The sequence below is a fragment of the Crinia signifera genome, chromosome 2 (genome assembly GCF_055691185.1).
Source record: "Crinia signifera chromosome 2, ASM5569118v1, whole genome shotgun sequence".
Classification (NCBI taxonomy): domain Eukaryota; kingdom Metazoa; phylum Chordata; class Amphibia; order Anura; family Myobatrachidae; genus Crinia; species Crinia signifera.
This window is the reverse complement of record NC_139218.1, coordinates 16,856,982-16,882,244: the sequence shown is the minus strand read 5'-3', so window position 1 is coordinate 16,882,244 and position 25,263 is coordinate 16,856,982. Positions and strand designations below refer to the sequence as shown.

General features: G+C 47.3%; 1 protein-coding gene across 1 annotated transcript in view; it reads left to right on the top strand.

Annotated features, from left to right (window-relative positions):
• The window catches only part of ABCG1 (ATP binding cassette subfamily G member 1), a 71,501-nt gene extending 46,896 nt beyond the window's left edge, over positions 1-24,605 (top strand). The window contains exons 7-15 of the mRNA XM_083171645.1: positions 624-747; positions 1,802-1,916; positions 6,210-6,355; positions 12,268-12,366; positions 16,129-16,297; positions 17,642-17,742; positions 18,436-18,594; positions 20,012-20,130; positions 20,829-24,605. Of these exons, the coding sequence (XP_083027771.1) occupies positions 624-747; positions 1,802-1,916; positions 6,210-6,355; positions 12,268-12,366; positions 16,129-16,297; positions 17,642-17,742; positions 18,436-18,594; positions 20,012-20,130; positions 20,829-21,057 (1,261 nt within the window). The 3' untranslated portion in view covers positions 21,058-24,605. The remainder of the gene's footprint in view (positions 1-623; positions 748-1,801; positions 1,917-6,209; positions 6,356-12,267; positions 12,367-16,128; positions 16,298-17,641; positions 17,743-18,435; positions 18,595-20,011; positions 20,131-20,828) is intronic.
• Positions 24,606-25,263: the final 658 nt, after the last annotated feature.

Genomic DNA, 25,263 nt, shown 5'->3' with positions numbered 1-25,263 from the left:
AACAACCCAGGATTTTACTCAGTGGAAAAGGGTCTACTCACATCCAGTGAGTGGGGCATTCAACCCTAATAGTTAGGGTAGGTTTAACTGCAGATTAAATGGGTAACCCGGGCAGCGGTGTATGGCATAGGAGTCATCTGCACCTGGGCTCCTGCTCCCAAGGAGGCATCTCTCCTCCACTGTGAGTTTGAATCAGCTGATTGAGAGCCAGATTCTCTAAGCTTCAAAAGTGATAACATGGAGAGTGATAAACAGCCAGCCAATCAGCTCCTGTCTGACATTTTTCAATCACAGTCTGTGACATGGCAGGTAGGAGCTGATTGGCTGGCTGTTTATCACTCTCCATTTTATCACTTTTGAAGTTTAGAGAATCTGGCCCTTAATCTGTTTATTCTAAACATTTTCACACCCTGTATAAGAACCCAAGGCCTGTTCCACTAGAAGCAGACACCTTACTGATTGAGCCAAACGCTGATTGAGTCAAATGCAATTTTGCAAGCCAACCAGAATGAGGGCCCTTATACCTTCTGTCCTCGGTGTAGCACAACCTAGTAAGCGTAATATGTGACATTCAGTATAATTTATGCATGTGGCTAAATGTACTGTATATTTCCCCGTACCAGCGGCTTGGACAGCTCCTCCTGTTTCCAGGTGGTCTCCCTAATGAAATCCTTGGCACAAGGTGGCCGAAATATAATCTGCACCATCCACCAGCCAAGCGCCAAGCTGTTTGAGCTGTTTGATCAGGTGAGTTCTTCCCTCCTGGTGATGTCATAGAGATTGTCATTGTCATCATTTATTACTGGTGGAATATTTTTTGCATCTGTGATGTTTAACCATCAAATTATAGTATTGAAATAAATAACGAAGAGAGATGATTTATATCACCACTGAAAAAAGCAAGAACCTCAAACGCTGCGCCATTTGTACAAATGTGTCTTTATATACTGTGGCGTCGATCATTCCAAATAGTCCCCCTGGGACTAAAGTCGCAGTCCAGCGTCTCTGATGGCCTGTGTCTTGTGCAGTTTAGGAATAGCAATTATCAGTGGTGGCTCCTACCTTAGACTAGGAGGGGGGCTGCCACTCGCCGCCCAACCGGGTCTGCGCCTTTGCAAGTTCCCCCTGCCAGGTCCTGGCTCCTGTAAAGTATGGTTGTTAGGCCGCTGGGCTGGCACATGGGCAGTACCAACGGCGATACTGCTCATGCACATAAGCCTGGCTTCCATGGGCTGTGTCGGCTGCAGCCCATTGAAGCTGTCTAGGGCTACACGGTATGGCAGGAAGTGGTTTCCAGTTCTCTGCCTATGACAGACCGGATTGGCAGTCTCGGAGGGAGGAAACACCTCCCAATGGGCCTGCCTATCATGTGGGTGACTGGCATGTAGGACTTTCAAAATGAAGTCACTACTGGTCACGGTGAAGCCACTGGCTTCATTAATGCTGGAGGTGACGGATTTAAACTGGGGGTGGGGGTAAAAACCTCCACTGTCCATTATATGATCTACTGTATGTACAATATATGTGAATATTATCTTCTTGTTGCGGTTACTTTATACATTTTATACATTTGCAATCCTCTCATTATAATTTAACGACAGCCCGGAACTAGGACACCAGTCTTTATCCCAGAACATTTATGTAATATTAGAAATTATATAATACATTCTCCGATGGTGCCGTTTGCTGCTCTCAAATCCTTGTCCGCAAAGTGTTTAAAATGTTTTGTACTATTATTTTATTCTGCCATTTAGCTGTGGAACGGATAACATTACACTTCTCTCTTTATATATATTTACAGCTTTATGTTCTAAGCCAAGGACAATGCATCTACCGTGGGAAAGTGTCCAACCTCGTCCCTTACTTGCGGGCTCTAGGATTAAACTGCCCAACGTATCACAACCCGGCGGATTTCAGTAAGTACAAACCTCCTCTCGCTCCCCTACAGTATGTTCAGCCTCCATGCAAGAGCCGGCGGTATTGTCCCTGTTCTACGCAGTGATAGGTCATATTACAGTAAAACAAAGGCTTGTTCACAAGGTACAGTGGTTCCCAACCGCCGTCCTCAAGTACCCCTAATGGCCCCCATACATCAGCAATCACAATGAATGGATTTCCAGATCCAGGGATTTTTTGGCCAGATAAATGGATTTTACAATCTATCTGACTTTGCCCACACATTACAGATTTATTTCAGTGATCGGCAGATTTTTCCATCTAAAGATTGCATCTTCATATCTGGAAATTGCCCAATCGATTGCTGTTCATAATGTAAATAGATGAAGACGACGAATTGGGAATGCCCACACATATAAAAAAGATCTGCAGATAATACCAGATTATTAAACAAGTTTAAAAACCTGATTAAGCAATCGATTGGCGATTTTGATTGGGATTGCCAAAAGGGGGAGCCCACACATCTAAAATTAATTGTGGCAATCATCTCCATATCTGAAAATTGTCACAATTAATTGCTGATGTATGGGGCCCTTACAGTCCAGGTCTTCCAAGTCACCGGCCCCGTGTGCTGTGTATCACCAACTGTCACATTTTAAAAATTCACAGGTGACCTGGAAAACATGAACTGTGCCGGGTACTTGAGGACCTGGGGTTGGGAACCACTCATATAGTAATCCCGGATTATTCTATTTGGACACCTTATTGTCCGCCAGGCAGCAGCAAGTTTACAGGATAGAGGCCTCAACACTTTATCAGCCGGTATAGAAGAGTCTGAGCTGCGTACGGGTCAAAGGGTCGACAGGATGAGGGCCGACACACATTAGGTAAACCACTAAAGGTTGACAGCGCTTAGGTCGAAATAGGTCGGAAGATGGACACAAGTATTAGTTCGACAATGGGAAGGTCGACGGGGGATACGGTCGTATTGTCGACCCGACTTAGGTCGACACCGTTGGGTCGACTGGCAACAAGGACGACAGTGTTCTAGGTCGACATGGATGAAGGTCGACAGATGTCTAGGTCGACATGGTTTTAGGTCGACAAATGCGTTAGGTCGACATGGGTTAGGTTTATAGATCGTGAGGTCGACCTGTTTTTTTCACTATTTTTTGAGCCGACATGTGCCGACAGGCGGTATTTCATGCCCTACCATCCACTAGGGCGTGGCGGGAAAATAAAATAGTGTGCCGAGCGCAGCATTTCGTTGCGAAGCGTGCGATGCGAGGGGCTGCGGTTGACTTCCAACGGTGTCCATGTCGACTGTGTCGACATTCAGGGAAGAAAACAGTGAAAAAACCCATGTCGACATGTCGGCCTAACACATTTGTCGACCTAAACCCATGTCGACCTTGTCCCATGTCGACCTAGACACTTGTCGACCTTCACCCATGTCCACTTAGAACCCTGTTGACCTTGTTGGCTGTCGACCTAATGGTGTCGACCTAATGACTGTCGACCTAAGTCGGGCAACAACGATCCACACCCGTCGACAGTCAGAAAGTTTGCATGGGTTTTTCATGTTTTTTGTGTGCCTCTGTCAAAGTAAGTTGACATGGACACCGTATGAATGTACCGTATCCCCTCGCATATCTCGCTGCCCTCGCCATGCTTTGGGCACGGTGCCCGAGAGGACACTATTCTGTTCTGCCTCCATACCCTAGTGGATTGTGGGGTATGAAATACCACCTGTTTTTTTTTTTTTAAATATTGAAAAACTCATGTCAACGTTTTGGCTGTGAACCTTCCTATTGTGGACCTAATGCACCTTCCAAAACTGTCGACCTTAGGCCTGTTGTCCTATTCCATGTTTCAACCGAAGCCCTATCCACCTCTCATGGTCCACCCAATGTCGACCTAGTGACCGTATTCCGCTGAGCTAAAGGATTACCGGTCTGCGGGGTGATTCATCAAACCTGGGAGAGGGAGAAAGTGGAGTGACATAAAGTATATAAAAAAAAAACTACAGCTAGTAGCTGATTGGCCGGCACTTTATCTCTCTCCAAAATGACAGTAGATGACTGCTTGATACTTATATGTCTGTATGAAGGCAGAACATCCTGCTGTGGTCCACCCTGGCAGGATTGGCTGTAGTTGGGGGCGCGCCCGGAGAGTGGAGTGTGGGGGCGTGTGAGCACATTAATCAAGTGATAATCATTCCCGTGTTGCACTGTTACTATTTTTCACAATATCGCATAGTTTGTGCACTCAGTATCATTATCAATGCGAGCTCCCATGCGTCCCCAACAAAGATTGATGCAGGACATGCAGGTAAATGAGGCTATGTAGCCGGATGACCTGCATGTTTAGCAGGTCCCAGTGACGTCACTGAACGATATCAGCGGCCGATATTGTTCAGTGTGTACACTCAATTAACTGTGTCTGTCGGCATCTAGTGTGTATGGGGCTTAACTTGTAGGTTTTACATATAAATAGTGTAATTTACATGAATAACATTGCATACAATAAGCATAAACAAATGTATCAAACAATATTAATAGAGGAAATTACTGGTAATCCTTAAATGTATCTTTTTTTGAGAGTGGAAAGGTTCCGGATGTTTTGTAAATAAATACAAATATCACTTATTAAGCGGTAATTATGAGACAATGGAAACAGATGTGCGGGCAAGAACGCGTCTTGTTCTTGGTGTGCTATCGCACCCTGGTGGTTAGTTGTCATACTGCGAGCTTATGTACTTCATTCCAGAAGTTATTGAACTGCACTTTGCAAATTCTAACACTTTAGTATTTTCATTTTTATATGTGATATTTTTAGGCTATATAGAAATAAAAATTAAAAAAAATAAGCACTCACCAAAAAATAAAGAAAATTTGGTCCTGGTGACAGAATGGAAATGTGTTATTGTCCAAATGGAAAATAGAAAATGTATAGTTTTATTAGGCTTTTATGTTTAAAAACCATGTTCTGAAAAAGTCTTGGTACTCTTTACTTAGAACGGCGCCCGTCGCGGGCATCGCGGGTACATTTATGTCTGGCCGCGACGCGACCGACGCGATGCCCGCGATTTCCCATTGAAACCCATGTTAAACATGGAATTCGTGTCGGTCGCGTCGCGGCCGGCCATAAATGTACCCGCGATGCCCGCGACGCGATGCTCCCGATTTCCCATAGGAATCAATGTTAAAAGGCGCGATGGACCCGATTTTACTGTTAAATGGCTCAATGGACCCGATTTGGCCATAGGAATCAATGTTAAATGGGCCACAGAGCCCATTAACCCTTAAATGTCCCCCCAAATTTTTAACGCCACCCCACGATCCACGCCAACCCGAAGCGTGGCGAGCGCAGGGAGCCCGCGAGGGGCGGCGGTACGCGTCCTCCGACCTTTTCATGCCCTACTATCCACTAGGGCGTGGAGTGAGAATATAATAGTGTGGCGAGCGCAGCGAGCCACCGAGCCCGAAGCGTGGCGAGCGGACGCGGATACCTTCACAGTTATACGCGTCCCCTCGCGGGCTTCACAGGTGTCCGTGGCGACGCCGACACCTGTGAAGCCCGCGAGGGGACGCGTCTACCTGTGAAGGTATCCGCGTCCCCTCGCGGGGCTCGCTGCGCTCGCCGCGCTTCGGGCTCGGTGGCTCGCTGCGCTCGCCACACTATTATATTCTAACTCCACGCCCTAGTGGATAGTAGGGCATGAAAAGGTCGGAGGACGCGTACCGCCGCCCCTCGCGGGCTCGCTGCGCTCGCCACGCTTCGGGTTGGCGTGGATCGTGGGGTGGCGTTAAAAATTGGGGGGGACATTTAAGGGTTAATTGTGCTTATTTGGGCTCTGTGGCCCATTTAACATTGATTCCTAGGGCCAAATCGGGTCCATTGAGGCATTTAACAGTAAAATCGCGGTCAATCAGCCTTTTTAACATTGTTCCCTATGGGAAAATCGCGGGCATCGCGGTCATCGCGGTCATCGCGGGCATCCCGATTTACCCGCGATGGCCGCGATGACCGCGATGACCGCGATTTTTACCCACGACGCCCGCGATTTCAATCGCTGGCGCCGTTCTAAGTAAAGAGTACCAAAGTCTTTTTTTGGGGCAGTATCACCCTAACCTTCCATAGCGGCTATGCCCCCTGCTGGGGTGGAAGGATCTTTCTAGCTACTCAGCCATTGCGTCTTGCTGAGAACTGTGAGATTGTAGCAGCCATATTTGTTTGCCATCCGAAGAGGTATTGAAAAGGAGATAATGATAGACCTATTTATGTTTTGTTTTGTTTTCCTTTACCCGTAGTAATGGAAGTAGCCTCAGGAGAGTACGGGGAACAGAACCCGCGTCTTGTGAGAGCCGTACAAGACATGCGTGTGTCAGATCAGAAAATGGATCATTGTGGAGAGAACGAACCAAATCTATACATGTGGAATAAACCATCTGATGAGGTAAAAAAAAAAAAACACAATTACAGAAATACTAATTCCTGGAAGCGTCCCATACAAAAAAAAAATGTGTTGATTAATGTGTGGGTCGTTTTGATTATATTGATAGACATGCAAATATTTGTGTCATTATATTATGTATTAATATGCAAATATCAGTAAATATCTACTGTTTACTGAATTATGGTGAATTCATTGCAGGAATTAATAGTTCAGAAATTAAATTATTTTAATTTACAGTGCGACCATGGGTGCCGGACAGTTTCCCGACAGTCGGGATCCCGACAATCATTACCCTGACGTCGGGATCCCGACAGTCAAAACCCAGACACTCGGGGTCCCGACGGCCACCGGCTATTCTCCCTCATGGGAGTCCATGACCCCCATAGAGGGAGAATAGAATAGGTGGCAAGCGTAGCGAGCTACCATGCCCGCAGCCCGCAAGGGGCTTTGTTGCTCTCGCCCCACTGTCTGAGTCCGGCCAGTCGGGATCCCGGGACCATATACAACACCCACGACCACCACAGCAAAGTTTTTTTTATAAAATTGTTGCTTGTTTTAAAGCTGGAACAGTATTTTATTTTAGTATCCACAAAGCAAATCTTCTTTTGATTAATACACAGTGCATCTGGAAAGTATTCATAGCGCTTCACTTTTTCCACATTTTGTTTTGTCGCAGCCTTATTTCAAAATGAAATAAAGGTACTTATGTATTATCTGGGCTGCCGATTTTTTGATTGTATGCCTTAACTTAAGGCATACAATCAGATGCGATGCGATATCGCATCGCATACGACCATATCGCATGCGATGCGATGTGATGACCCGATTTTTCCATAGGATTCAATGTTAAAATGGACTGAGTCCATTTTAACATGGAATTCAAATGGAAAAAAGGGGTCCTTTTCATACCCCTACTATCCAAGTGGGCATGGAGTTGGATATAAACCTGTGGCGAGCGTAGCGAGCCACCGAGCCCGAAGCGTGGCGAGCGAAGCGAGCCCCGCGAGGGGACGGTATTTTGTGTCCCCTCGCGGGGCTCGGTACGCTCGCCACGCTTCGGGCTCGGTGGCTCCCTACGCTAACCACAGGTTTATATCCAACTTCATGCCCACTTGGATAGTAGGGGTATGAAAAGGACCCCTTTTCCCATTGAATTCCATGTTAAAATGGACTCAGTCCATTTTACCATTGAATCCTATGGAAAAATCGGGTCCATCGCATCGCATCGCATCGCATCGCATGCGATATGGTCGGATGCGATGGACCCGATTTCAAAATCGGCAGCCCAGTTAGTACATAAGTACCGAAATAAATACATTTTCCCCCTTCAAAACTCTACAGACAATACACACCACAATGACAAAATGAAAAAAGTTTTGGGATATTTTTGTAAATTTATTAAAAATAAAAAAACTGAGAAATAACATGTTCATAAGTATTCACAGCCTTTGCCATGAACCTCATAATTGAGCTCAGGTGCATCCTGTTTCCACTGATCATCCTTGAGATGTTCCTACAGCTTAATTGGAGTCGCCCTATGGTAAATTCCGTTGATTGGACATGATTTGGAAAGGCGCACATCTGTCCATATAAGGTCCCACACTAGATAGTGCATGACCAAGCATGAAGTCACAGGAATTCTCTGTAGACCTCCGAGACAAGAGTGTCTCAAGGCATAAATCTCAGGAAGGGTACAGAAAAATATCTGCTACTTTGGAGGTCCCAGTGAGCATAGTGGCCTCCATCATCTGTAAAAGGAAGAAAATCGGAACCACCAGGACTTCTCCTAGAGCTGCCGGGGCCGTCTAAACTGAGGGATCGGAGGAGAAGGGCCCTAGTCTCTCTGTCAGAGCTACACCATTCCTCTGTGGAGAGAGGAGAACCTTCCATCAATCAGGCCTGTATGGTAGAGTGGCCAGACAGAAGCCACCCCTTAGTAAAAAGCACATGGCAGACCACCTGGAGTCTGCCAGAGTGCACCTGAAGGGTTCTCGCACCATGAGTAACAAAATGATCTGATAAGACAAAGATTGAACTCTTGGATGTGAATGCCAGGCGTCATGTTTGGAGAAAACCAGGCACCACTCATCGCCAGGCCAATACCATACCTACAGTGAAGCATGGTGGTGGCAGCACCATACTGGGGGGTTGTTTTTCAGTGGTAGCAACTGGGAGACTAGTCAGGAAGGAGGGAAAGATGAATGCAGCAATGTACAGAAACTTCCTGGAAGAAAACCTGCTCCAGAACGCTCCTGACCCAGGGCCGGCGCCACCACTAGGCAGCCTTAGGCATTTGCCTAGGGCGCCGGCCACTGGAGGGCGGCAGAAAGGAGCAGGAGGTCCCCCCCCCCCCATGGAGGTAAGCAACTCTACCCACCCTACCCCAACCCCCCCCCCCCCCCCCCCGTGCTATGCGGTGGGGCCCGCCCAGCATCACCCGGCACCATCTCCCCATGTAGCGATGCAGCAGTGGCCGCATCAAACCCCCCCCCCCCCCGATGGTGCGGAGGTGACCGCGCTGATCCCCCCCCTCTCCCCTTCCCTCCCTGCAATGCCCGGGCTGTACATCACCTCACCCGGCACCCTCCGTCTCCTCCTCCGTGAGGGGAGGGGACGGAGGGTGCCGGGTGAGGTGATGTACAGCCCGGGCATTGCAGGGAGGGGAGAGGGGGGGATCAGCGTGGTCACCTCCGCTCCATCAGGGGGGGGGGGGGGCGCACGACGGGGGTGGCGACGGCCGCAACACCCCCCCCCCCCCCCCCCGCGCACGAAGCTGACCTGACCTGACCTCAGACTGGGGCAAAATTTATCTTTCAGCAGGACAACGACCCTAAGCACACAGCCAAGATATCACAGGAGTGGCTTCAGGACAACTCTGTGTGACTGTCCCTGAGTGGCCCAGCCAGAGCCCAGACTTGAATCTGATTGATCCTCTCTGGAGAGATCTGACAAAGGCTGTGCACCGACGCTTCCCATCCAACCTGATAGAGCTTGGGAGGTGCTGCTAAGAGGTGACTGACTTTTTTCAAACACAGCCTGTAACATGGCAGTTAGCAGGTGATTGGCTGGATGTTTATCTCTCTTTATCACCCTTGCATTTATCTCTTGTTAAGGCTTAATACATCTGCCCCATTATGTGAAAACAGTGAAGCGCTCTGAATACTTTCTGGATGCGCTGTATGCAAACAATGTGTCCTGTCAGCACTTTTTCGCATAAAAACAACTCAATAGCGATTCATTTTTAAGTGTGCTTGACTAAATTCCCATCACATTTTTTTCTTTTATTTCTGGTTCTGGTTTTTTCTTTTAAGTGCGTGTACCTGCGGCATTAATCTATCATTCATTAGGTAAAATGTATTTATGTATCTGTACAGGAAAAAAAATCCAATCCAGACCCCCTCCCAAATAACATAGTACATCCAAACCATGTAAATCCTTAATTTCTGACACTGTGGAGTTCAATATGTTTATAAATTCTAAGTTGTATTAGTTCATTATTTCAAAATATTTAATTTATCTTATTTCCATTTATTTCTCTCATCTATAAAAATAAACTAATAAAATGTCACGTGAATCATTTTAATGTAGTCACTTGTTCATGCTCTTTATCATCGTTTACCAAATGATTATACAGTTGTGCTCATAAGGTACATACCCTAGCAGAATTTGTGATTTTCTGGCCATTGTCAGAGAATATGAATGATAACTCACAAACTTTTCTTTCACTCATGGTTAGTGGTTGGGTGAAGTTGGGTGAAGTCAACTGTGTTTACTCTTTTTAAATCATAATGACAACAGAAACTAACCAAATGACCCTCATCATAAGTTTACATACCCCAGTTCTTAATACCGTGTATTGCCCCCTTTATCATCAATGACAGCTTGAAGTCTTTTGTGGTAGTTGTGGATGAGGTTCTATAGTTTCTCAGATGATAAAGCTGCCAATTATTCTTGGCACAAAGCCTCCAGTTCCTGTAAAATCTTGGGCTGTCTTGCATGAACTGCACGTTTGAGATCTCCCCAGAACGGCTCAATGATACTGAGGTCAGGAGACTGAGATGGCCACTCCAGAACCTTCATTGTATTCTGCTGTAGCCAATGACAGGTCGACTTGGCCTTGTGTTTTGGATCATTGTCATGTTGGAACATCCAAGTACGTCCTATGCGTAGCTTCCGGGCTGATGAGTGCAAATTTTCCTTCAGTATTTTCTGATAACATGCTGCATTCATCTTCCCAACAATTTTGGCCAAGTTTCCTGCACCTTTGTAGATCACAAATCCCCAAAACATCAGCGATCCACCTCTGTGTTTCACAGTAGGAATGGTGTACCTTTCATCATTGGCCTTGCTGACTCCTCTCCAAATGTAAAGTTTATGGTTGTGGCCAAAAAGTTAAATTTTGGTCTCATCCCTCCAAATGACTTGGTTCCAGAAGTTTTGAGGCTTCTGGCGACTCGACCATGCAGCCCATTGTTCTTCAAATGCCTCCTTATTGTGCATCTTGAAACAACCACAATACTTTTTTTCAGAGAGTCCTGTATTTCAGCTGAATTTATTTGGGATTTCTTTTTGCATCCCGAACAATTTTCCTGGCAGTTGTGGCTGAAATTTGTGTTGGTCGACCTGACCGTGATTTGGTTTCCACAGAATCCCTCATTTTCCACTTCTTAATTAGAGTTTGAACACTGCTGAATGGCTTGGATATCTTTTTATATCCCTTTTCTATTTTATACAGTTTGATTACCTTTTTCCGCTGATCCTTTGAGTCTTTAGCTTTCCCATGACATCAAGACACGTCAGTGCAGTACTGGATGAAAGATGCAAGGGTCTTTCAGGAGACCAGAAACTCACTGACCTTTTATACACACACACTGATTACAAGCAAACAGATCACAGATGAGGATGGTTACTTTTTGTAGCCATTCAAACCCGTTTGTGTCAACTTGTGTGCATGTTATCAGGCCAAAATCTCCAGGGTATGTAAACTTTTGATCAGGGTAATTTCTGTTGTCATTATGATTTAAAAATAGTAAACACAGTTGTTTGACAATAAATGGCTTCACCCAACCACTAACCATGAGTGAAAGAAAAGTTTTTGAGTTATTATTCATATTCTCTGACAAATGGCCAGAAAATCACAAATTCTGCTAGGGTATGTAAACTTATGAGCACAACTGTATCATCCAGCCCTATTGTGTTCTCGTCATGAAGCACCAATTTAGAAAGAAAGATTATGGTATAAATGGTCAACTTGGCCTAGGTCGACCACTAATGGTTGACAGTGAGTAGGAACCTGAGAACTGTGACTGTCGACCCATATATTGTCGGCCTGCTGACCAGATACCAGTAAGAAATATAACACTACTGTGTGGTGTAACATGAATAAGGGACACTATCATGTGATGCAATGGGAATTAAGTTGGTGTACTGTTTGACGTAATTTGATTTGGTACTATTGTGTGGTAACACCCCTTCCCAGCAAAACCACACCCCTTTCTGTCTCTATGTAAAATATTGGGGTCTTGCTGGAACAGAGTTCCAAAATGTCTAATTATGGCTCAGTGGATAAGGATTGCCATGGGTGAAGGGTGATGAGTGCTGCTGGGTAATGGTCTGTGCTGGGACAGGGGAGCTGGGTCAGTGGTGCTAGGGGCAGGGGCACCAGCCAAAGTCTTACCTAAGGCATCAAATTAATCTGGGATCCCGAGTTCTGCGTCTGAAGAGTTCGCTATAGTCACAGCCTTTGGCCAGTTTGTATAGGCCAATGCTTACTCATACTGGTCATTGGAACTCCTCTGATGGGGCCAGAAAATCTGCACCTGACATTGCAGCTCTGGGGCAGCATTAACTTGTTCCTTAGAAGGGTCTACTATACTGTGGTTTGATAATCTGACCATTTGTATTATCTGCAGGACTCAACCATGGAAGGATGCCACAGTTTCTCAGCCAGCTGCCTCACTCAATTCTGTATACTGTTCAAGAGGACCTGTCTCAGCATCATGAGGGACTCAGTGAGTAGTAACTATATTATCTGTACTAGGTGATTCATCGCGCCCTACGGGCGCTCTTCACACCGGCGTAAGGGGCTGCGCCCCCTTAATTTGTGAACGTTTGTATATGAGAAAGATGGTTAGAATTGTATGACAGATGCCTGTATTGCAACTTGAGTTATAGGTGAAATGTGTTAAATAGAGAACATATGATGTGGAAGGGGGGTGTATTGTTTTGTTTAATTAAAAAGCGGTTACAGAGTAAGATGTACATTGAAAGTGTGGAGGGTACAGTGACATTTGTGGGTGGGGGGGGGCTGTGTGTGCATGTTGTTTAGGTGTGTGTGTGTGTGCAATAGTATAGTAGGGTGTTTCTGAGTCAGCGGCTCCCCACTGGCGGAGGTCACCACACAGGAAAACAGGAGGCTGGGTAGTGATAGGGGTGTGTGGGCATAAGGGGGACTAAAGAGGAGGGTGGGAGACACAGTGCAGCTTCTGCCAGAGGGTGAGAGTCCAGTGTGACAGTACAGGAGTACAGGATGGTGGCCCTGAGTCAGTGTCTCCTCCTACTGGGTGGGAGTTCGGGTGCATGAGAGCAGGAGGCTGGGCTATGAGGCATGATAGGGGCATGTGGGCAACACAGCGTCAGCGACTCCCCAGTGGTGGAAGTTACGGTTCAGGAGAGCAGGAAGCTGGGTAGTGATAGGGGTGTGTGAGTATATGGGGGACTAAAGAGGGGCTTAGAGGTGCCGTGAATTGCGGGAGGGGCGGGGGGGGTGCCGTGAATCAAGGGAGGGAGGGGGCGCAGGTGTCCGCAATTCGCGGGAGAGGGCGGGGGTCCGCAAAGCGCGGAAGGGGGCGTGAATCGCGCTAGGGGGGGTTACAAATTGCGGGGGGGGGGGGTGCGCGGGGGTGACGTGAATCGTGGGAGGGGGGCGTGAATCGCGGGAGGGGGGGCACGGGGCACGATGAATCAACCTAGTTGGTTATATATTCTTGTAGAAGGATGGTAGGATGTTGCGGTCATTCAGAATGCATTTACATAAACAGTAATAGTAGCAGTAAAAGATCTGAATTAAAGCACCTACAGTAAAACAGAACAGGTGTTTTATATTATACAAAGAATTGGTTGATGATGTGTAGGTTGACGTGCACATAGTTGTCACTGGAAAAAAATTGCCACAAGAAAAAATCAACACAGAAAGGTCAACACATGTAAATGTTGACATAAGTATGACACCTCATTGGTGTCCATGTCGACACATGAGAATGAATATGAAAACATTCAAAAAAAGAAAAATACATTTTCAAAAACTCATGTCAACCTTTTTCATTGTCGACCATAGCCGTGTCAGTGTTTTGCATGTGCCATTTAATCCTGGGGTTGCCGTGAATCACGCGCGGGGGGGGGGAGGAGGTGAGGGGTGGACCGCGAATCACGGGAGGAGGGGTCGTGGATGGATGCTGTGAATTGCGGGAGGGGGGGTCGCGGGGGGGGTGTGGGTGCCGCGAATCGTGGGAGGGGGGGGCGCGGGGGGTTGCAGTGAATCGTGGGAGGGTGGGTCGCGGGGGCGGGGGGGAAAATCGCGGTAGGGTGGTACCGCGAACCGCGGGAGGGGGGACCCGGGGGGTTGGCACGAATCATGGGAGGGGGGGTCGCAGGGTGCGGCGAATAGCAGGAGGGGGGAGTGTCACGGGGTGGGGCCGCGAATCGCGGGAGTCGCTGGGGTGCCGCAAATTGTGGGTGGTGTGCTGCGAATCGCGGGAGGGTGCCGCAAATCGCCACAAGAAAAAATCAACACAGAAAGGTCAACACATGTAAATGTTGACATAAGTGTGGCACTTCATTGGTGTCGACACATGAGAATGAATATGAAAACATTCAAAAAGTGAAAAATAAATCTTCAAAAGCTCATGTCAACCTTTTTCATTGTCGACCATAGCCATGTCAGTGTTTTGCATGTGCCAATTAATCGTGGGGTTGCCGTGAATGGGGGGGAGGGAGGTGGGGGTTGTCTGCGAATTGCGCAGGGGGGGGTCGCGGGGGGGGGGGTGTGCCGCGAATTGCGGGAGAGGGGGTCGTGGGGGGAGGGTGACGCGAATCGCGGTAGGGGGGTCGCGTGGGGGGTACCGCGAATCACGGGAGGGGGTCGCTGGGGTGCCGCAAATCGCCACAAGAAAAAATCAACACAGAAAGGTCAACACATGTAAATGTTGACATAAGTGTGGCACTTCATTGGTGTCCATGTCGACACATGAGAATGAATATGAAAACATTGAAAAAGTGAAAAATAAATCTTGTCAACCGTTTTCATTGTCGACCATAGCCATGTCAGTGTTTTGCCTGTGCCATTTAATCGTGGGGATGCCGTGAATGGGGGGGGGGGGGGGTGTTGAGGGAGGGAGGGAGGTGCATACCTCCCAACATGACCCTCTCCAGGAGGGACACATTGCTCTGTTTCTGGACTTTCTTCTTAATTTATGGATTACCATCACCTGTGCTTAAACACCTTTCTTATCAATTACCCTGTTTGAAATGACAGGTGATGACAATCATAAATTAAGATGGAAGTCTACAAACAGAGCATTCTGTCCCTCCTGGAGAGGGTCATGTTGGGAGGTATGGAGGTGTGGGGCTCTCACCTGGTGTGTCTGGTGAGTAGCTGTGTCTTTGCTGTGTAACATGGAGAGGCAGAGAGGGTGTCTGGCACTGTCTGTGGGCTCACTGGGCTGGTTCTCTGTCATGTGAGTCAGTCATGTGAGTCAGAGGCTCCACCCAGGGTTATATCTCCAGACACACTTTGAGTGACAGATTGTAAGTGATTGTAAGCTCTTATGTACAGCACCCTTATCTAGGTCTGTTGTAATTTTTGTTTATCATAGTTTTTTTTTTTCTAAATAATCCTCGCCTGCTTAAAGATTCATCGCATGTTAAATATAAGAATTGGGAGCTGCCATGTTGATCTCTCAAGTAAGCAGAATTAGGCTACCTGCTTAGCAATGACAAATTAGTTTCCATGACTACGGAAAAGCATGATCGGATTGGCTTGCAAAGATTGATGGAAGTAATAGGTGGTGGTGCACTTTTCGGTGGTGCACTTTTCGGTGGTGCACCTAAAGACACACACACAAGGCAATATTCAGACGTAATCACATGGCTGTGAATTAGCGCAGCGGACGTGATTATCGATGTACTGCTCATGCATGTGGGCTGCAACGCGCATGCACGGCGCCCAGCTGCGATCAAGTCAATCTATTTTTTTCTGTTTGCTGGCCGTATGCAGGGTGATTGACAGGGAGTGGGCGTGTGGGGGTGGGAACTGACCGTTTTTATGGGAGCGCCAATAAAAATGCTGGGCGTGCCAAAAAAAATGCTGGGACTGTCTGGGAAAACACAGTTGTGCCAAGGCCTGTTTAGGGAGGGTGTATGACGTCAGTAACAGCCCGGTGTGTCTGTATATATCGCAACCGCTAAGTAAGTCCTATGGGCTATGCGGCGCCTGCGATGAGTTGTGATCAGTATAAAAATCATTTGATGGTGAGCTGCTTCCGAGGGAATTTGGACATATTCGCTCGGGTACGAACGGATGTGCAGCCGTACACATCCATTCGTACCGCGAGCACACATTCACTCGCGAGATGGGATTTAATTGGAGCGTGGCAAATTTGCGGCCGTGCGATAACGCCTGAATCAGGCCCTGAGATAGAACTGTGCACACTCAAAATTCTGCTAGTGGTTGAACCAGTAGATCCTGCTAAACTATATCCCCCTTCTCATTTTAGGTACTGACCCATCTGCGTATCACATCACACATAGGAATCGGGATACTTATAGGATTACTGTACCTCGGGATCGGTAACGAGGCCAAGAAGGTCTTAAGCAACTCCGGCTTCCTCTTCTTCTCCATGCTCTTCCTGATGTTTGCTGCTCTCATGCCGACCGTCCTCACCTGTGAGTGTCGAATTTCACACTTGGGAATATTTGATTGGATGAAGGCCGCCGGGGGGCGGGGGAAGTTTCAGTGATCCCTACTTTAAAAGAAAAAAAAGTCAAGTTTCATGTGTATTCTGTAAATGGAAATGTTTTCACAGGCAGAGTAATCATTGGAACCAGCGCCTCCTATTCGGGCAACCACTGATTGGCTGAGTGAGCTCTGTCAGCCAATCAGCGGCCTCCTATTCGGGCAACCACTGATTGGCTGAGTCTTTTGAACAACTGCCACAAAACTGTGGCAGGTGCAGTCCCACAGCAGCAATCCTTGGTCTGGCAATACGATTCTGTCTCTCATTTTGTAGTATGCAACAGAGAAATGGTGGACGGAATCTGATTGGTTGCTACCGGCAACATCACCTCTTTCCATCTTTAGAAGCGTTAGTAAATTTGCTACTTAGTTTCTAAGAATAGACTAATAGTAGGCTGAATTTTACGGCCTAGAGTAACTCAATGTCCCCTAAGACTGTGACCAGATGCAGCACCAGGAGTAGGCTGGGTAGGGGTCCTTGGGTCCAGCCAATTTAGGTCAACATTCATTGGGTCGACACCTAAAACAGGTCAACATGGGTAAGGTTGACAGGGTCGGAAGATCGACACAAGCATTAGGTCGACGAAGGGAAGGTCTACAGTTAAAAGGTGGACATGAGTTTAGTCTACAGGTGGCCATACACCGCTGCAATGTCTCGCCGTGGTGTACAGCCAGCTGATACCTTGCGAGCTGCCCAGGGCGCATGCGATCCATCAACATGTGTTGTGACGGATCACATGCGACCCTGCTCCCCACCCGGCGGAGGGAGGTGCGAGGTTGGGTGGTCAGACGGCCAGCAGGTCTGACCACCGACTCCCTGAGGGGACATCAAACCGATCCAATTTGGGCCGATTCGACAGCCAGATTCGTCGGCATCAGCCGAAATCCAGCCAAATCGGCTCAGTGTTTGGGGGCCTTTAGTGTACCACATCCCCTGGCCATGCTCACTGCGCTCGCCATGCTTCGGGCACGGTGCCTCGATGCGCTTGGCACACTATTTTATAGGGCACATCAGATAAAAAAACGTGAAAAACTCATGTATCTCTTTTGATTGTTGACCTTGCCATTGTCGACCTAATGCTTGTTTCGACCCTGTCAACCTTATCCATGTCGACCTATTTCAGGTGTCGACCCAATGAATGTTGACCTTAATAGGGTTAACCCTAAGTAGGCTACCTGTGGCCCTTCAGCATCTGTGGAACATGAGCAGCCCCAATGGATGTAATCAGTGATATCAGTCTGATACCAATCTCTTTCCCCCTGTGTATCGCCAGTTCCCCTGGAGATGGGAGTGTTTCTCAGAGAGCATCTCAACTACTGGTACAGCCTGAAGGCTTACTACTTAGCCAAAACAATGGCGGACGTGCCGTTCCAGGTAAGTGACGCGTTCCGTACAATCTCAAACATGGACTATACATGTAATAAAGGCTAGTTCATTTGTATCCAATTATAGGATAACCAAGGACCTTATTGTCATTTTCTCGGTCCCCCACGCGTTCGCACGGGGGACTGATGTTTTCCTAATGCGCAGATCTACATATGCTAGGTGTGAACGGGCACGGGGAATTGCACGCTGGCTGTTCCCATGGAAATTTAGCAGTGACTCGGCTGCCGGTGATGTCAGCTGCCCGCCCGGGTTCCCATACAGGGAGCACGCTGAGAGTGTCTTAGATTTGTGTTTACTCTCCAAATCGTTCGATGGTCGGCGACCATCGAATGATTTGTCCATCGCACCCAAGGCTGCGAATGGATGACTCGACGCGTTTCACATTTAAATGTACTGTATCATCTGAAGTTCTCCTCAGCTCCCTTTCTTCCCCTGCTGGAATCATGTCTTGACCTGATGTTGTTGGATGCATTTTAAAGGCAATATCACATGTACTGTATGCAAATGTGATGGGTGTGGTAAAAGTGGGTGGGGCTTAGGCAAAAAGGGGTGAAAAGCGCAGATAACAAACACAGCTCTTAATGTTCTGGGTCTTTCTGTTTTAATTGGTTCTTTCTACAGTCACTTTCTGTTTTTGTGTGGTCGCCTGTTCTTGACTTAATGACAATGTGTCTTTTGCAGATTATGTTCCCCGTAGCCTATTGCAGTATTGTGTACTGGATGACAGCACAGCCATCGGATGCTCTGCGATTTGTCTTGTTTTCTGCCCTTGGAACCATGACCTCATTAGTGGCTCAATCTTTGGGGCTCCTAATAGGGGCAGCGTCCACTTCTCTGCAGGTACTTGAATGTTATATAGGATTGTGCCACATGTGGTATTACTATATGTTGGGGCATTTCTTTGGTCCACTATTAAGCATATACTGCAGATGAATAGATTGCAGTGTATTGCTCCATCTAGCCTAAGATACATATATATATATATTTATTTATTTGGGGGATACATATGATATCTGGCGTTCATTATGCCAGCTGTCCAAAAAAAACATTGGCATCTGATACAGAGAATCCGACAGGGGCTTCGTAGGTACATTAACCCTCTCCCCCTACCCCCCCCTACCCTAAACCTCCCTTGCAGTAGCCTAACCCCCCCCCCCCCCCACAGCTTGACCCTAACCCTCCCCCATAACCTGAACTCAACCCTTCCTGCTAGTGCATAAACCTAACCCCCGTACCCTGCCGCCTAAACCTAACCCCACGGCCAAAACCTACCCCAATTTCTAAGTGCCTAAACCCAACACCACTCCTCCCAGGAAGTCTAACACTGACCTCCCCCCCTCTCCCATCTCCTACAACCTAACCTTAACTACCCCCACCAGTGCCTAAACTTAACACCCCCCATCCCCGGCCTGACCCTAACCTGCCCCGCATTCTCACAGATGACAGCTGATGGTATTCTGTCATCCTAATCCTTCAAGGTTCCGGAGCTTGTCTTCTGACGGCATTTGGGATGCCGGTGACGTTATTTCGTACGTCGACATCCTGACCGCCGGGATGCTGACCATATCACATATTTAGGTCCCTTCTACTTGGGTGACTTCACATATCGAAAGGAAATAAAATCATTGTATATGACAGGTCACATAACATCATACTTGCCTACCCTCCCGGAATGGCCGGGAGGGTCCCGCAAATCGGGTCCCCCGGGAAGGGGGGCAAGTCTCCCGCATTTCCCTACAGCCCCGGCTCCCCCTCTCCCCGCGGTCTAAAAACTATGACTTTCGCGGGTCCGCGGGGAGGGGGCGGGGCTAAATAACGCAATTTGCGGCATTTCGCGTCATTTTTAGCCTCTCCCCCCACCCACGGACCCGCAAATTGAGGCTTCAGCCCATCATGGGGGCGGGGCTTGATGACATCACCTGTGTCCCGCCCCCAAAACGAAACCTCTACCCGCCCCCTTTCACTCCTCTCTGGGCTTCTCCCGGAAAGGAGTATGCCAAAGTCGGCAAGTATGCATAACATCCAGCCCAGATTATGTATGGACAGCAAGATTACAGTGGCCAGCAAATAGGTTTGTGAGTGCCAGTGGTTTTGAAAGAGCAGAAGCTTGCACAGGCCAAGCGGAGGAGTGGGCAGACTCTTCATGTAGACTATGGAGGAAGTGACAATGGCACTTAATCTTGTGGAGCAATAACTATTAGATCACGATACGGGGTGAATTATATGTTGGCTGTTGATGGACCCCTTCCTTTTGCAGGTGGCAACCTTTGTAGGCCCGGTGACAGCAATCCCGGTTCTCCTCTTCTCGGGCTTCTTTGTCAGTTTTGACACCATTCCTGGCTATCTTCAGTGGATGTCATACATGTCATATGTCAGGTAATAATGCAGGACCTTTTACAATCAGGGAAGGTATCATTAAAGCCACATCAGTCCCTGGGCCGAGGCTTCTTGTGCTTTTGGGATGGGAGTTTGGGTACCTTGCGTGATTGGCAGTTGGCCCCCATCTAGGTTTTTGATTTAAACCTGACTTTTGTGAGCAGATGGGGCAATATATGTTGGGCCATTCTTTCTTTGCCACCATAACTTCCCCTTAGAAATAAATAAAAAAAATAAAGTTGACCCTTTTTCCTGCCCGTAAGCTTCGGTGGGGCCTGTGTACTACGGTGAGATATAAAGTGAAGGGAGACAAAGCACCAGCCAAGCAGATACAAACTGCCATGTTACAGGCTAGGTTTTAAAAAACGACAGTTACGAGCCAACTGGTACACTTTGGGGAACTGTGCGCATGCACAGACATCCACCATTGGGGACCTGTGCGAACAGACCCCTTTATCTCCATCCACTTTATCTCTTTCCAAGGCTTAGTACATAGACCACATACAGTAGACCCGTATGTCTTTATTTTATATAAGTTTTGATCTTAAACTGTGTGTTGTGATAGGCAGTCTCAGTGGTGACCCGCCTCAGATCCTGGCACCCTAGGCAGCTTCCTAATGGTAGAGCTGGCCCTAGTACTCATGCTTCAAACCACCAGTCCTGCTTCTCCCTAAACCTATACTTTATCTCTTTTTCAGGTATGGATTTGAGGGGGTGATTCTATCTATTTACGGCCTTGACCGAGAAGATCTACACTGCGACAAAGACGAAACCTGCCACTTCCAGAAGTCCAAGGCTATTCTTAAAGAACTTGACGTGGAGGACGCCAAGCTGTACCTTGACTTCATTATTCTTGGGGTCTTCTTCGTCATCCTGCGCCTCGTAGCCTATTTTGTACTCCGATATAAAATTAGAGCAGAGAGGTAAACACTCGCTACTACCATGAAGAATTCTGCTGAAGATTGTTGTACTTCTATACTTGGCCAATCGGGGGCAACCACCAAGACCCCAACTTTCTGGAACTTGTTGGGCTAGGTGGATTTACTGTATTAGGTAAGCTTCATCAATCCTTTGGAGATTATCCATGGACCATGTGTTAATTATACTTTCTAGATTCAACTAGGAAGAAACTGAAGGGAATTGTAGAATTCGGACAGTCTGTTTAGTATTTCATTGAGACTGGTGGCATACAGTTTTCTTTCTACAAACGTTGGCCGATGACACCTATAGAATGTCCTTGAAGCTCACGGCTACGTCACTGGGCTTTAGTGCGGCCTGCGACAACAGCGGTCTACGTCTCTTTTGGATCCCTGTCGTGTTACTTCAATGTCTCGGATGCTATAACTCTCAAGAGGTGTATTGCTTATCTTGTCATTTTTTTCAAAAAAAGCTCTATGCTGCCCTGACAATCCCACCCGTATTCAATAATGTGTAAGTATCGAGAGTTTTATTCACAGAGCTGGTCTCATGTTTTACAAAAAAATAATAATCCAGAAGTAACTTTACTAATGTTTTGAGGGTCCCGGACCGAATCGATTTGTGCAAAATAACCCAATGGGGCGGTCTCTGTGATAATGAATTAACAAATGTTACCAGGCAAGGGATGTGGGTGGTATAGCCGTAACGGCAATATTCCAAGATACTCATGTTTTAGAGGAAACACCTTGTCCAGACAGACATCCGCTCTCCCTTGTTTGTGTGATGTCATCTCCCAGTCCATAAATATTTAACAATGACATCATAATGTTTTCCGTTCTCTACAGTATGTCATAACACCATGAGATTCGTGGACATCAGACTGGGTTACGAAAACATTGAAAGGGAGTCAGGCATGTTCTTATTTTTACAAAACCGGTCAATACTTTAACATCCCAGTTTGGCAAACCGTGACCCGCTTGCCGAAAACCACCCAACTAGCCATCTCGCAAATCTGCCCAGGCATATCCCAATTTTCCAATGACCGCACCCATAATCTTGAAACTTCCTTTCATTATTACGTCCCTAGTCAACATCAAGCTCAAAGCATGCTGTTAGCTGTAGACTTTGGCCTCTGGCTTCTTCCCACTATAAAAATCTTTAGTCACTGACACAAACTACCTCAATGCAATGCACAAAGCCAGGACACTGAGTTCTTGGTGAAACGCGTTAGTAAAAAACTGTTCCGTGCTAGAATATATTTCGAAAGCTACTTGCATGTATAGAAAGCACGCACACCAACCAACCACCCCATCGATGTTCCCTCTGCCACAAGCATGCCGTGCATTGTGGGTATGTGCCATCCATGGTGGCAACTATTTAGGAAATTGCACTAACTCAGCCATTTATACTGCAGTAGCATATGATATTCTGTTAGTAGATTTTTTAAATTACTTGTTCAATGTTTGTATTATTATTATTTAAGTATATGATTACGCGCTTAAAATGAATTTTCCTTTTTATTTTTATTTGTCCAACCTATTTCCAGTCATCCTGCTGAGGGTATATGTTGGAATTGCAGAGAATATATTACGTTTTGTATAGAGAAATAAATTTGTATAAAAAAAAACTAAAACTCATCACTACCATTTGTCATTTGACCTCATAAACAGACCGTTCATTTCAATCACATTTCCATATTGAATTGTTCAGGAAATAACTATAGGACAGGACAGCCATCAGGGCGGGACTGCCAGGACACAGTTCTTCCCAGTTGCCCGGAGGCAAGATAATTATTGGTGCCCTCCAAATAGCTCAATCAGTAAGGTGTCTGTCTGCAGTAAAACAGGTCATGGGTTCTAGTACAGGGTGCGACACTTGCAAAAATGATGTTAGGAGGGAGAGTCAGCCACAGAAGCCATATAGACGGCTTTCAATTAACTGATTGACACTTGCAGGGATGAAGAGGTGCCCCCTTGGGAGCAGGAGCCCAGCGGCAGATAACTTCATTGCCTCCCAGAGTTATGCCATCCTGGGCCCAGACAGAAAGGGGAAATCTATCAAATATAACTTGTCATAAGCAAAGTTCCATTTCCCATGAAGCAATGGAGAGATAAAGTAGTGCAACCGGTATTGCAGACACAGCGTCATACCGTGGGGAAAAAAAAATAATAACATAAGTATAAAAAATAAAATGAAATAAAACCACAATAATAAAACCAAAAGAAGATGGAACAGGTGGAGATGGACAGAGAGACGCACTTAGGCTTGTAGAGGCAGCAATGAAGGGGCAGATTAGGGGGCCGTCAGCACATCCGGATGTTATGTAGATCCTAGGTCAACAGTGTCTAGGGTGAAAGTCAACAGGTCGAATATGAAAGGTCAGCAGGCAATCACATAGGCTCTGCCCCCTTCCCATGGTCAGTGGTAATGACCAGACGGTTATGAGGGCCGATAGTCTTGGGGGCTCATTTGAAGGAGTGGAGGCTGGAAGTAAGACTGTTTCAGCCAGGAGGGAGGGAGTTCCGGAGAAGTGGGGCAGCACGGGAGAATTCTCGCAGGGTATCTGGCTGAGAGTGACGCAGCAGTCATTGATGGAGCAGAGCGGGGCAAGTGGGCGAACGGATGTCATTATATTGAATTTATTAATCCAGACAAAGAATGCAGCCAGTGAGAATGTGTATACGTACAGTATAATATGGCTTTTAGTAATGTCAAGAAGGTGGTCAAGTCTTGAATAAGTCTATTTTGTATGAAACGTGAGCAGGCTAGGACTTGCAGTGCCCTTCCAGCAGGTATGCCACAGGTTGTCCACCTCCGGATCACTTTGTGCCAGCGTTTGCTCAGTGTAGATACAGTTATTCCCCTTTCTGCTCTGAGCTTTGCATAAGGACAGCTGCCACCCTGTTCCTGCATGCCCGGGAGTGGTTGTTATACTTGTCATAGCCGCCTTGAAAATAAGCAAACGTAGTTGGAGAAATGAGTTTTACAGTAACCAGACAGGTGTCCAAAGGAGAGTTTGCTAATCTCATGCCTGCAGCAGGAAGGGCAAATTGTGGATGGGAAAAGTCAATGTTTATCATCTTAATCCTGTGCTTGTCTGGGGAGCACGAGATACCTGTTTTATCATCCAATGTAATTGTTACATACTCATAGAACTGTGCAGACTTGGCCAAGTATACGGTGCTCAGCTATTTAAGTTCATTTGGGTGATAACAATAGTTTTCTAGCCGAGAACACTCAGTAATGATTTATGATGCCTACGCACGTGGCGATTTCACTGGATCGCTTAGAGAATGCCCCATACATTGCTGTCTCACCGGAGAACATTGGAGTGATCTACCTTGCTTAGATAGCTCAGCAACGTCTTCCCGCATGTAGGCAGCTTAGATATCACTGTTTACATAAGACAGACTGAACGTACTCTGGGGAGTTCCCTCCCCTTACCCGAAACGTCCCTGCTGTAGTCCAAACCTAACCGTCCGCTGGCACAGCCTAACCAGAATCAGACACCGCCCTCAACCTAAATCTAACTGTGCCCTCCCACAACCCAAACTTAGCCCCCCCAGCTTGACCAAAAATCGAGGGCAACCCTCCCGCAGAGCCGCCTGTCTCCCGCGAATCGTGTGATTTTAACCCCGCCCCCACAGTGCAATGCATGAAATACCGGCACTGCACGGTGGGGGGCGTGGCTTAAATGATGCAATCACTCTCGCCATGTCCCCAAACAAGTCAGTCCTCCCTTAGCCGCCCCTGCACCACCCCTTTTTGCTCCCGACTATGGCCTCACCCCACTGCCTCAGAGGCGTAGCTACCGTAAGGCAGCCACCGCGGCTGCTTGGGGGAGCAATCGCCAGCGGGGCGCCCCCGGTGCCCGGGCACTCTGGTCAGACCCCCCTTACCCCTCCGCATGCCGCCGCCACCGCATTCAGTCCGGCACCGCAGATAGCCTCCGGGCTCCGTCTCCTGCAGTAATGAAAAATGACACGACAAAATGGCTGCCCCCTAATAGCAGACAGTTTTTAAGGATGCTAGTGGAGGCCGCCGCCGCCTCCTCTAACATCCCTAAAAAAACTGTCTGCTGTACGGGGGCAGCCATTTTGTCGTGTCATTTTTCATTACTGCAGGAGACGGAGCCCGGAGGCTATCTGCGGTGCCGGACTGAATGCGGGGCCGGCGGCGGCATGCGGACTGCGTAGGGGTAAGGTAATTTTTTGG